This window comes from Malus domestica, chromosome 15, assembly GCF_042453785.1.
Source record: "Malus domestica chromosome 15, GDT2T_hap1".
Lineage (NCBI taxonomy): Eukaryota > Viridiplantae > Streptophyta > Magnoliopsida > Rosales > Rosaceae > Malus > Malus domestica.
Window position 1 is genome coordinate 6,589,886 of NC_091675.1, and position 12,121 is coordinate 6,602,006.

General features: G+C 36.0%; 2 protein-coding genes across 5 annotated transcripts; both read right to left on the bottom strand.

Annotated features, from left to right (window-relative positions):
• Window positions 1–1,574: 1,574 nt before the first annotated feature.
• LOC103456026 (casein kinase 1-like protein 3) lies at window positions 1,575–6,373 on the bottom strand. Of its 4 annotated transcripts, none has more exons than XM_029094324.2 (17): window positions 6,078–6,372; window positions 5,921–5,961; window positions 5,550–5,619; window positions 5,273–5,421; window positions 4,949–5,044; window positions 4,779–4,849; window positions 4,588–4,649; window positions 4,439–4,502; window positions 4,150–4,234; window positions 3,612–3,738; window positions 3,338–3,420; window positions 3,090–3,171; window positions 2,804–2,940; window positions 2,495–2,665; window positions 2,164–2,346; window positions 1,913–2,013; window positions 1,575–1,807 (listed from the first exon to the last, which is right to left on the bottom strand). In XM_029094324.2, the coding sequence occupies exons 1-14, from the start codon at window positions 6,151–6,153 to the stop codon at window positions 2,498–2,500; spliced, it is 1,311 nt and encodes a 436-aa protein (XP_028950157.1). In that variant the 5' UTR covers window positions 6,154–6,372; the 3' UTR covers window positions 1,575–1,807; window positions 1,913–2,013; window positions 2,164–2,346; window positions 2,495–2,497. The 4 variants fall into 4 exon arrangements, with proteins under 4 accessions (XP_028950157.1, XP_028950156.1, XP_028950155.1 ...); XM_029094323.2 differs by having other exon boundaries at window positions 2,122–2,346; XM_029094322.2 differs by having other exon boundaries at window positions 2,115–2,346.
• A 2,105-nt stretch (window positions 6,374–8,478) lies between these two features.
• LOC139187732 (aldehyde oxidase GLOX1-like) lies at window positions 8,479–9,718 on the bottom strand. Its single transcript, XM_070814673.1, has 3 exons — window positions 9,252–9,718; window positions 8,847–9,007; window positions 8,479–8,714 (listed from the first exon to the last, which is right to left on the bottom strand). Exons 1-3 carry the CDS (start codon window positions 9,669–9,671, stop codon window positions 8,606–8,608), a joined length of 690 nt encoding a protein of 229 aa, XP_070670774.1. The 5' UTR covers window positions 9,672–9,718; the 3' UTR covers window positions 8,479–8,605.
• Window positions 9,719–12,121: the final 2,403 nt, after the last annotated feature.

The window sequence follows — 12,121 nt, forward strand, 5'->3', positions numbered from 1 at the left end:
CATGTTGTTGTTTGTGTTAGCAAGTGGCTTCAATATACATATCAATTCTCGATTTGCAATAACAAATGAATGACTCCATTACACGTTAGGAATGGACATTTCTTCCTTGCAGACAAATAGTAATTTGACGAGTGTATATCTTTTTTTTCTTTTTGTGTTACTATATGACTTCAGTAAACATGTCAATTTTGATTTGTAATTACGGATTGATGACTATTCAGCTAAAAGAAGCCAAACAATGTTCTTATTTGTTGTGAAAAATGTTACTAATTTATTAGCAATTTTAATATTGTATTAAAAAAAAATTCAACCACTCGTAATAAAATCGACGCAGATAAAATATAAAGTGTAAAAATCATTTCCCTGCAAATTCAAATGGACACAAATAAAGCTGAATAATATTCATCTTTTGTCGCCACTTCATTATTCCTTCTCCTTTTCCTCAACTCAGTGCTTTATTATACATAAATAGGTAAAGATCCATTTTCAGAGCGGCCATTGTTCATCATTACCAGAGTTTCCTTTTGTCACCATTATCTACGTCTTAAAGTTATATACGGGGCTGACGGGCCCTTGGCAATACAGTGCCCTCTAGACTTCGAGTACAATTTATATGATATAAATATATTATCTCATAATGTTCTGTGTAATAAAATAAAATTATATAAACGAAAATTTACGTATATTTTTATTTTATTGATATAAAACGTCAGCGGTACACACGTGTCCATTCTCCTGAATTTGTGGGATCCATGGGCCATGGCTGCCACGTCCACTAAGCCTATAATCATGAAATCTATGGAATATTCGACCAAAATATATTATGCATGAAATCTAACAAATGTGTGCCCTACGTTAAGGTTTAAAGTAAGTCTGTATAAAGCTGCTTCTTCACTTTCTCTTATATATAACTTTTCTAGTCAAAACAATAAAACCAAAACGCTTTTACTGTTTCCGAGTAGCGTAAAGGGTTCTTTCTACAAGAAATTGTTCGGTGGAACTGTCACACAAACGTAAAATACTGCAATCCACTGATATGATAACATGTAATCGATTTACTAGTTTAATACTCTTAAAGTCTAAACACACAAATCTATCATCCATTTGCATTATAAGACATGAACTAATAACAAGACGCTACCACAATCACACCCGTGTTTCATTTTTGTACTTCCACTCCAACAACCCTAGAAGGCTAGAACTTCACCATCACAGTAGTGGTGGCATAACTTAATAGTTTCAAGACCCACGCACCAAGAGCAATTGGCATCAGTTTAAGATCCAACTTGTATCATTACTTGGAGCCTAATCATGTCTCGGTTGTGACTTGTGACAGTGAGGACCAACAATTCCGAGGTCCCCCACTCCTACATCCAATAATTTATTTAAAATTCGTGATTAATTATCTAAATCCAAATAATCATACCCCCTAATCTCTCAGCCTTACGAGGCTGATACACTTGCAATTTCCGACCTATAAAAATTAAAAGTGGCAATTAACAAATACAAAGGGTTATAGAATACCACAAGAAGTCCAGCAACAAAGAGGAGAGACAAAATTTAGCCTTGTAGAATGGATGGAGAAAAACATCTTTCAGACATTTGTATTTATGTGATGTAAGAAAATGCATCGTAAGTTCATAACTACGATTGGCATCGGAGGAATTAGGGTTCGTTACTGCTTCAAATTATGGACTGCTTAAAGCTTCTAAACACAAAGCTCGAAGGATTTAACGAACAATAGAAAGATCTCTAATACCCTCTTCAATGAGATCAAGACGCCCAATGAAGTTCTCCCATTCAAGATCTGAAGCAAAGAAAAATAAGATTAATGAGCATTTTATGTACAAATGAAACATAGCAACTCCAAAAGGGACATTTCCCTTGAGAAAAAGGTCAATGTAGTCGATACCTGAAATACTAGTTTACTCTTTTTTCCAGGTTCTGAAGGACCTGGTGAACATATCCAGGGCTTTGATCCGAAAAAGATTAAGAACAGAAAGCAACTCAATCCTGAATTGAATGAAATACATGGTCAAAACAACCTTATAACGCCGCAAAACAAAATGAAATAGTATGATCTATCTATCATCTATCAGAATAATGGAAAATACACTTTACACATCATCCACACAACACGATATGGGCTGTCATTTTTGCCACCTATGCACGCGGAAACTCCATCCTGTGGTGTGAAGTCCAAGCACATCCTGTGTGTTCAAGTTTTGCCAGTTGAAGTTTTCACATGTGTTATGCAATCTGTCATGGGAGAAACAAGCAACCCAAACTTCATGGCATTTGCTACCGAAAGACACATGCTCTGAGCAATCTCCTTCAGATCTATAGCTGAATAAAAATAAAAATAAAAAATAAAAAAAACAAGGCTGAATAGCTTGAAAACTATTTATGCAGTTTGGAGCGATTATCTTTCATTTGATACACAAAACAAATGTAAAGCAAACAAAAGATAATTTCGCACGATAAAAATCCATACCTATTACTTTGCTGAAGAAATTTGGTTTACTGATGACATCCAACTGCTTGAAGCACCATTTTGATTCCCAACTCTACGGCCTAAGTTTGCATTTTCAACCGGCCCCTCTGGTTTTTGAAAATGTCTTCTGAGAGAAAATGCAGTAGGTGGCATAGGTGCATTACTCGCATTCTGAAACAATTACCCAGTACAGCATAACATGAAATACATGAGTACATCTTCCGTGCAAACAGGAATAGATATTGGAGGTGACTCGAGAGAGATACATGCAAAAGTAAACATTAATGTTTTACATTACAAGTTACGTACGTGTTTCTCAACAGTATTATTAGCACCCGAATTCTGGGCTGTTGATGATCTATATTGCATATGAACATCTGGATGCGCATGATTGCTTGGCCGCTTATTTGCTGTGACCTCAGCTGGTCTAGGAACATCATGAATGCCTGGAATCCATAAATAAAACCTTAGACATGAAAAATATTTGATAAACCAACATTTTCTGGATAAACAGACTCCTCGAGAATGTAAACAACAAGGCTTTAGTATAACAAAAGCCTTCCCTCAAGTGAAAACCGGAGTACTGGACCTTTACCTTTAAGCCTCATCGCATCCGCAGGCACTGCTTGACCGCTAGGAATTTCTCGACCAGAGACAACTACAGGTGGCTGCGGTTTCTGAGATGAATTTAGAAGAAACAAAATCAAACAAGCAAGAATGATAACATCAGTACTTGGAAGGAAAATTAGATACATACAAGGAACAGAACTTGGACCTGTGCATACAATTTTAGCAGCAGTTAATAGGAGAAAGTAATAAAAGAAAGTGTAATGAAGTACTAACAGATGATTGACCCTGAGTCCTTGTATGCTGTGCCTGCTGGTATTTTAGAATTGTCCAGTCAAATATATAGTCAAACTCGTATCCTGTGAGATATGGAAAGCAATTTTAAACATCAATAGACAAAGATTGCCAGTTCAAAATACACCTAAATCGGCACATTTAATAATTCTATACACTTTTCCATGAAGCAGAAGCTCATTTGTACAAAGCACTGGCATTTTTACAACTATTTATAGGTTGCAGGAATATAGAAATGGTGAAATAAATATCATACCTTCGCGGCTAAATAAATCACGAAACAGGCGCTTCAAGAATGCATAATCAGGGCGTTGATCAAATGTTAAAGAGTGGCAATAATGGAAGTAGGATGCAAACTCCACAGGATGCGATTTACATAAGACCTGGAAAACAAATGGGCATCAGTACATAGAGAATACAAATTTAAAGACACAAAAAGGATGCACCATAAATTCTTGCTCAATTGTAATCAATCTCTGGAAAGCTTCCAAAAGAAATTAGTAAACCCCACTCCTGAAAGGAAAAAAAAAAACAAACAAACAAAAACAAAAAAAATTGGAAGCTGTTTTATAATTGCATACTTCTTGAGAAGAATTCTTAAAATCTGAACTCATTTAGATTATATGGGGCAATTCCCGGTAAACTCTATATGTAACATAAAATGGGAAAGAACTAATACAAATGCCTAATACAAAATTTTAGGAGACGAGGATGTAACAGAAACAGCATTCAACAAGTCAGCCCTGTTGGATTGAGTTCTAAACATGATCCTCCTATCCACAAGATGCACATACCTCAATGGGAGTTGATAGCTTCTTCTCACAAATCTTATCATATTTTTGCTTCTTTGTTGCAGCTTTTAGACCCTGCCAAGGAAGGCTAAATGCAGAAACCAATTAGTCAGCCAGGCCGAAAAATAGTATAGAGGAGTACCCAGATATCTGGTCAAAACATTGTGCGAAGAGTGCTTGTCATCAAAATGAAATTGCAATAGCCAACGCATTGGTTTCACCAATAAAAGTAAATCAGCAATTCAAAATATAAAATTCTCATTCAGAAAAGTGGTTCGACTTTATGGCATACCTTCCTCTTAAGAAGTACAGAAGAACATATCCAAGTGACTCCAAATCATCCCGACGACTCTGATCTAGAACAATGAACCCAAAAAATGAGAAAAAAAGATAGTCAAAACATTTCAAACAAAATTAAATAAACAGTACATCTCTACTTACCTATTCCCAAATGGGTATTGCAACTAGCATAGCGTGCAGTTCCTGTTAAGCTTTTGTTTTCTCTGTATGAGTTTGAAAAAGAAAAGATAAACACATACTGAAAAGCAAAATACCGTTGAGAGTAGGAAAAGCTCATTCAAGACACAAAATTCCCACTAGATTTAAGCGCGAACCAAATTATGGAATTTTACCTGTACGGAATATGCCGGTGTGTATTTTGGTCCCGAAATCTTTTTGCAAGTCCAAAATCAATAACATAAACCTGATTAATGTGTATTTAACAATGGTTAATAACAGAGAAATCCTAAAAGCTTTATTGTTCCTGCAAGTTAGATGTTGAAGAGGAATGCATTAACATTACCTGATTTGCTTTCCTGCCAAGACCCATGAGGAAGTTGTCTGGTTTGATGTCTCTATGCAAAAACCCTTTAGAATGTACATATTCTATTCTTGTAATCTGCAATTGAATGAACAAAGGAATCATATTTACCGATCCACAAACATTTAGCATTCAGTAATCAGGTGCGGGTTTTAAAAAGTGAGACCTTTTAAATTGCAACTGACGAAATAATATGGCAAGAATTTATGTAAGCAATCCATAAGACATAAGCAAAACCGCTTTCTAACAACAACTAATTATAAGCTTAACAAATTATAAGCCATCACAGAGAATATTCAAGATTACCATCTGATCAGCCAACATTAAGACTGTCTTCAGTGAAAACCTCCTCCCACAGTACACAAAGAGGTCTTCAAGACTCGGTCCCAGCAAGTCAATGACGAGGACATTATCGTCCCTATCAAATCCCGCCCATCTTATGCTTGCAATACCACCTGAAGGGTCATAAACTCAAGTCATTATATATATGTGTGTGTGTATATATAGTGAAAATAAGATCCAAGGTGATAGCTTATGAGAGCACGTAGTTCCCAAAAAAACACTACTTCTATTGAATCCTTACTTCCTCCCTGTAGAATTTTATAAAGCTTTGCCTCGTACAAAAGTTGTGGATGTTTTGTCTTGTTATTTTCCTGCCAAAATAAAAAATAAAACAAATTACAACCAATCGCTCGTACATCATTCTATTCGTCTGCAATACTATCCTAACACGCAGTCGCCCACCTGTACCAAAATACGTAGAACCTTACCTAATTCTGACACAAGATTCCACTAACAATCACAAGAACCATAATTTTATCAGCTCAAAATGCAGGCTATTAATTCACAAACAATGCAGACTCAATTTTTTCCCGGAAACTATTTTCCTCGGAAACAAACACTCAAACTATCCGATCACATTTGAAAAATGAATGGGATCGAATCGAAACTTACAATCTTCGCCGCCAAATTCTCGCCAGTCTCTATATGGGTTGCTGAAAAACCAAAAAAAATCAAAATAAAAATTTACAAAAATTAACCAGGAGGATCAAAAATAACAAAATTTTAAAGAAAAAGGGAGTAAATATAGCTAATTGAAGGATTCACAAACCAAGATACAATTCGCCGAACGATCCGCTCCCAATTTTGCGACCTAATTTGTACTTCTCTGCGATGATCCTCTCCATAAAAAGCCCTAATTTCTCTGGAACTGATTGAATTCGTCGACGAGGAGAGAGAAAGATAGGGTTTTTAGGGCAAGGTTCAGATCGAATAGCAGAGACGACGATTCGGTCAAATGCGATTTGGGGATTTTCAGGGAGGGAGAGGTTGAAAAAAATAAACGAACAGGACTCGGATGGCGGCCACAGAAGAGAGAGACGGGATCTAAAAAGTGAAAGTGAAAAAGAGTTGGGCGAATATGGTAATTACGGATCTTGAAATGAGGGGTAAATTTTGGTATTTGTGAAATTTAGGGGTGGGTATTGAATTCCTGAAAGTATTGGGAAGCGCAGCTACGATGGCGGTAAAATTATTTTCAAAGTGTTGGAAATTAAAAGTCGGTTGTGGAGAATTTTTTACCCGAATAAAAAAAAGGTAAAAAGTAAAATTCGGTTCTTCTATTGGTCAAAGAAACGAACAGTTTCTCTTTTTTTTTTTAACAAAGAAAGCAAAAGGTAATTAACTTACCAAACTTTGCTTTTGTTGGAACTAATTACCATATTAATTAATTAAGAGAAAAGACAAATAAATTAGTTCAAGCCTTTGAAATATTGTATAATATTTGGTTTTTAGAATCGACGACTGACCAAAATGTTTGAATTTGGACTAACGCTTAATGTTCAAGGGAGAAATTTAGACGATAATTATGTTGTTTTCCCTAATCATGCATTGCTTAACAAGTATATTTTTTGTCCTTTAATACTTCGATCTAGTGATATTCCTCTTTATTTGTAAGTGAGATGTCTTAAGTTTGATTATCGCCAAATGCGAATTTAAACCACATTATTGATAGCCCATTGTGAGGCTAAGCCTACTCCCTCCCCCTTAGTGTAAATAATATCGTTTGTTAAAAATAAAAAAAAATGTGTGATATCCACACACCCTTTTTTACTTCTCCCACACCTTTTTGGTTTTCGGTCATCGGATCGGATGAATTGAAGAATATCAACGGACATAAATTAATAAGGGGTGTGTAAGAAGTAAAAAATGGTGTGTGGATAGCACACCCCTAAAAAAACAAAAAAAACAAGTATATATTTTGGAGTTTGGTAAAGTAATTTGGTTGTTATGATGTTGTTGCCTATACTTATATCTAGTTGCATCTCATTGCATCACATAAACCTTACCCTTCACAGTGACTGTTACGGTAGCTCGCATGATAACCACAGTTAGCTTAGGTATTTTTTTTTCCTTTCCTTTTGCCCATTTCGATAGGGTTTTCTTTTGCTAACCTTATTGCTCGACCCACTTAATAGATTCAAGTTTTTTTTTGTGAGAAGTATATTCAAGTTTACGATGCAATCAATGAAAAATATGTATCAATGTATGTACAACAACCAAAAAAGATGCATGCAATCCTCTATGAAATTTGCACCCATATCCCAGAACTCAGAACTCCATTGTGCACAACAAAGATCAAATAAAAACCCGGAGGAGCAATCTCCGCCGATGGCGGCGCTACAACCTCCACCCGAAAAAATTCCGATTCCACAATTTCCAACTTCTTTATGGCCAATACCAAAAGCCTTTGGCCCATGGAAAAACCATGGGTTGTGAAAGAGAGTACATGGTCACCTTCAAATCTGATTGGTCCACCTTAGCTTTCTTCAACTTGAACTCCACCACAATATATCCTCTGTATTTTACCATGTTGCCCTTGTAATCGGATGTTATCGCAGGTCTGTCCGAGATGAGTAAAGGATCGAAGTATGGTGGGCAAAATTTCTTGACCCGAAGTTCTGTCGGATACTTTACTCCTGTGAAATTGTAGTAGTAATTTGTGTTGCTCCCAGCCACTAATATTTTGCCATCTAGCAATACCATAAAGGTTGAACCGTACATTCGTGGTATGGTTGTCGCCTTTAGCTCTGTGAACCGTTGGGTTGTTGGGTTGTCGGGTCTAAAAATTAATGGGGTCGGGTTCGGATCTTGTGCGAAGTTCCACCCGGATATTCCCTCTTTGGCCCCATTGACTATAAGGATATCACTTGTGGGAAGGATCAGCAGATCTCCCATAGTCCTTAGTGATGGCGTCATCTGCTTCTGCCATGTGGATTTAGGGTCTGTTATATCAATCCTTCCACAATCTTGCAATGCAGTTACGAAAATACCCTTCTTAACTAACTTTCCCGCTCTAGGATCCGCTCCACCGCATATTATAATTTCGGCCAGGATTGCTTTCGGGTTCGGGTCACTGAGATTTATAGGTAGCAATGTCGCCGTGCCGGATGCAGGGTAGTTTCAAGACCCACCATTAAGGATAGGAAGCTCCCGGACAATCTTATTGGTGGTCGGATTGAGTAGAATTGAACGGTTATTAGCAAAGATTAGAATGTTGCCATCCGTGGAAAGAAAGACAAACGGGTAGAGATTATTCTGAAACAGGTAAGTGGTCTCTTGGAGAAATGGTAATGGAAATTAAACATCATTAAAACCTCCCCCCTTAGGGATATACTCGTAATTGAACATGCGCCGGCCTCCGACCAATATGAAATTGCCATTTGGCAAGATATGTTGCGTAGAAAACCTATTTAAAATGTAAAATACTTAAAATTAGTAGTCATCAATATTCGTTTTAACTCTGCAATCAACAATTTACAGTTATTTATAAGCATATTGGATATAATTAATGAAGAATTAACAAATTAATATAACATACCATCTTGAGGCAGAAAGTGACATGGGGTGCTCCTCCCAGTCACAGGTATTGCATCCGGAGAGGTATCTCACAGACCTCCCTCCAACAGCCCATCCACCGGTTTGCACAAGAGTGCCATTAGCTGATAATCCACCAGATGAGCACCATGTGTCTGTCAAGATCTGATTTAAACTAACAAAGACAAAAGTAAGTTACAGCAAAACAAATGGAAATATGCACAAATATTTGAACTGGTTAAATTTTTTTAACCAAAAATTGAATCGAGACACTAATACAAACAACAGTTTAGTGCCTTTATATATTTTGTTTAGTGTTCCTCGTTCTTTTTTTTTTTCGATTTAAAGTTCGTAACCGATTCTCAAAATATTATGTAGTTATGAAACCCTTAAACTAGTTTATACATACCTTAAGCGGCCTAATAGCTGCAGTCCCAGTGTCAAATTCCACAGCATGAGCCCAGCAATCCACTTCATAGTATTCTCCAGTTTCATCCCTCTCATCGAAAACCCGACGACAATCTCTAGGAAGCAACGAGATCTCCGATGGACCGAAACCGGCAGCGTCAAACATAATGGCCTTGTTACTATTAGGCATGATGGTCATGTGCATGGCCGATACACCTGAATTCTCCGAAACCAATTCCCACCCACCTCTATACTCTCCCTCATCATACTTGGCGGCTCCATTTTCTTCACCACCTCCATTGTATATAACTATGACTGGGGTTTCACGAACCCTAGAGTTTCCAAACACATTAGGGTTTGTGAGACAGTAGGTGAAGAAGAAGAGGGAGAGAAGAGGGAGGGGTTTGAGAAAGATGGACATTATTTTACAGGGTGCGCAGAAAAAGGATCTTTTTGCAATGTTTTCTCTTATTTCTTGGTGCTCCTTTTATGCCTTCTAAAATTTTCCAGCTTTGAATGATTTTTTGGATGGCTTTGCCATCTTCAACTCTCTAAGTACCAGTTTTTTGGTCAGCTGAAATTCCCTTAAAAAAAAGTGGATACCAAAAAAAGCAAGCATTTGGCAAAAAAAAAAGCAACCCATGCCCATTTTTAAGTTATAAATTGAAAATGTTGTCCAAATAAAAAAGATTTAAGTTGAACATAGTAGTGTGAACTTGTAATTAAACATGACATTAAAGTAATTGATTGAATGATGAAAGATGAGTCAAGATAGTGAGACATTTATCATCATCTCTTGTTGAGATTAAATTAAGTAAAAAAAAAATTTCGGCCTAGACAATTCTTCGACAATTAATATAGTTAACGTGTAACATGATGGAGTTAGGAAAAAAAACTGTTTGTCGTACTAAAATTTAGTTTTGAGATTACAAAATTTAACTTTAAACACATTTGGGTTGGAATCAGCTTTAGAGCTCATGGGAAGCACCAAATTAGATTTCAATTGTCACCATGTTTCGAATTATTGGGTCAAATATTTGGATATTGCAGACAAAGAAAACGTGTGACAATGATTTGGACACATAATTAATAAATTAATAACAATGATAAGGAGATGGTGTGGATTATGACAGAAACAGGCATAACATTGTTTTGTTCCATTATACTGATTAGCCATTTATGATAAATTAATATAAGTGTTTAGTTTTTAATTCTGATTTGTTTAAGTTTTGGTGCTACATTTGTCAGATTATGATATCATCTGTCTGAATGTGTTTTGTATGTGCTGATTTGCCTATTCCTTGGCATATTCAATCAATTCTTCACTTTATATGCATCTTCCGGAGAAAATTAATCATGTATTTGATTAAGTAATAGGTTAAATTTTAAGGAAAACTAATGAAATAGACTTCAAATCTTTACATTTTAATCAAAAGTCATACACTAAATTTTATTTAATGATAAGAACATAAAATAAAAATAAATAAAAAACTTTTAAAAAAATCCAAGTGTGCTGAGCTACGTCCCTTCCCGTCCCAAACTCTGTAACTCCAACTCGCCCTCCTCCGTAAACCCCATCCCAATTCCCTCTCCCACAATACCTATAGTCTATCCCTCCTTCACTAATACCACTAATTGCGCTGCAAGATCACCTCCATCCTCCACTCCCGTCGCTCGTTACTCCTCGCCATCGTCAATTTTCGATCCCCCAGCCTTTACAAAAAGCTTCACCTACGACCCATCTGCCCAACACTTCATCGTTAGCTCCATCCACAAACGCACCATCCTCTCTGTCTCCATGCCTCCTTCCACGACAAAGCCTAGCAAACCTATACCCTAATTGCCTAACCTTCAAATCAAACTCAATTTCCTCCGTGCCTCATTTTCTAGAAAGCCATAGATTGATGCAACAAGGTTGCATAAGGGACGGTTTGCCAATAATAGAATGGAAAATATCAAATCAAATCGAGTCCATTAACTGCCTTTTCAATACAAAGTGAATTGTTTGAGAAAATTGCAAATTCTGATTAATCCATGGTACCACAGGTTTTAGATGGTTGCTAACTCTGACTGTATTTTCATAAACAGTATAGTAAGTTTCATAAACAGTGTCTAAGTTTTCATAAACATTGTAGTAAGGTTCATAAACAGTGTCGTAAGTTTCATAAACAATGTAGAAAGTTTCATAACTAGTTTGTGAGCGTGTCAGATTTTTTTTTAATATTAAAATTATGTCTTTTTCATTAAAATTTAAGTTCCCTTGTCATTTTTATTAAAAATTAAGGGATTTTCATTAAAGTTTAAGTTTTTTAATTAAATAAAGTTACAGCTTGGTTTTTTATTAAAATAAAGTTTGCCCAAGCCCTTTTCATGAAAGTTCCCTAAATTTTAATTTGTATTATGTTTTAGGATCCAACCAGGATCCTTTTTATTGTTTTTTAATTTCTAAACAAAAAACAAATGTGATTGAGGCCTATGATATTGCTAATTAAGTACACACAGGCCTTAAAAATCTTAGAACCCACATTGTGATTAAGAGCTAAGAACATCTTCAAATGAGATGTCAAAATTCTAGGTGGAATGCTACTGTGCATATTTGACATCAAAAGTCTATCCAACCAAGGGATTTGAAGGCTTTGTGATTTTGAGTCAAATTTGACATCAATGTTAAATTTATTTTTAATTCATTTAAATAGTGGGTCTATTATACCACTAACATTCCAACCAATAAAAATTTTGTTTCAACATTTTTTAATAGAGTAAATTGTAGTTATGGTCTCTTAACTTTAACTCAATTGAAGCAATGGTCCCTCAACTAAAAATTCATTACCATTGATCCCTCAACTTATCAAAACGTGCAGCTATGGTCCC

What these genes read in the sequence shown, in the direction of transcription:
- LOC103456026 (XM_070814672.1), bottom strand. Translation starts at nt 6,153, where the DNA reads ATGGAGAGGATCATCGCAGAGAAGTACAAATTAGGTCGCAAAATTGGG. An exon ending in GTTCGGCGAATTGTATCTTG is followed by an intron (nt 5,962 to 6,077) that starts GTTTGTGAATCC and finishes TTGGTTTTTCAG; the next exon opens with CAACCCATATAGAGACTGGC. An exon ending in AGAATTTGGCGGCGAAGATT is followed by an intron (nt 5,620 to 5,920) that starts GTAAGTTTCGAT and finishes TTATTTTGGCAG; the next exon opens with GAAAATAACAAGACAAAACA.
- LOC139187732 (XM_070814673.1), bottom strand. Translation starts at nt 9,671, where the DNA reads ATGTCCATCTTTCTCAAACCCCTCCCTCTTCTCTCCCTCTTCTTCTTC. An exon ending in CAGCTATTAGGCCGCTTAAG is followed by an intron (nt 9,008 to 9,251) that starts GTATGTATAAAC and finishes AGTTTAAATCAG; the next exon opens with ATCTTGACAGACACATGGTG. An exon ending in TCACTTTCTGCCTCAAGATG is followed by an intron (nt 8,715 to 8,846) that starts GTATGTTATATT and finishes CATTTTAAATAG; the next exon opens with GTTTTCTACGCAACATATCT.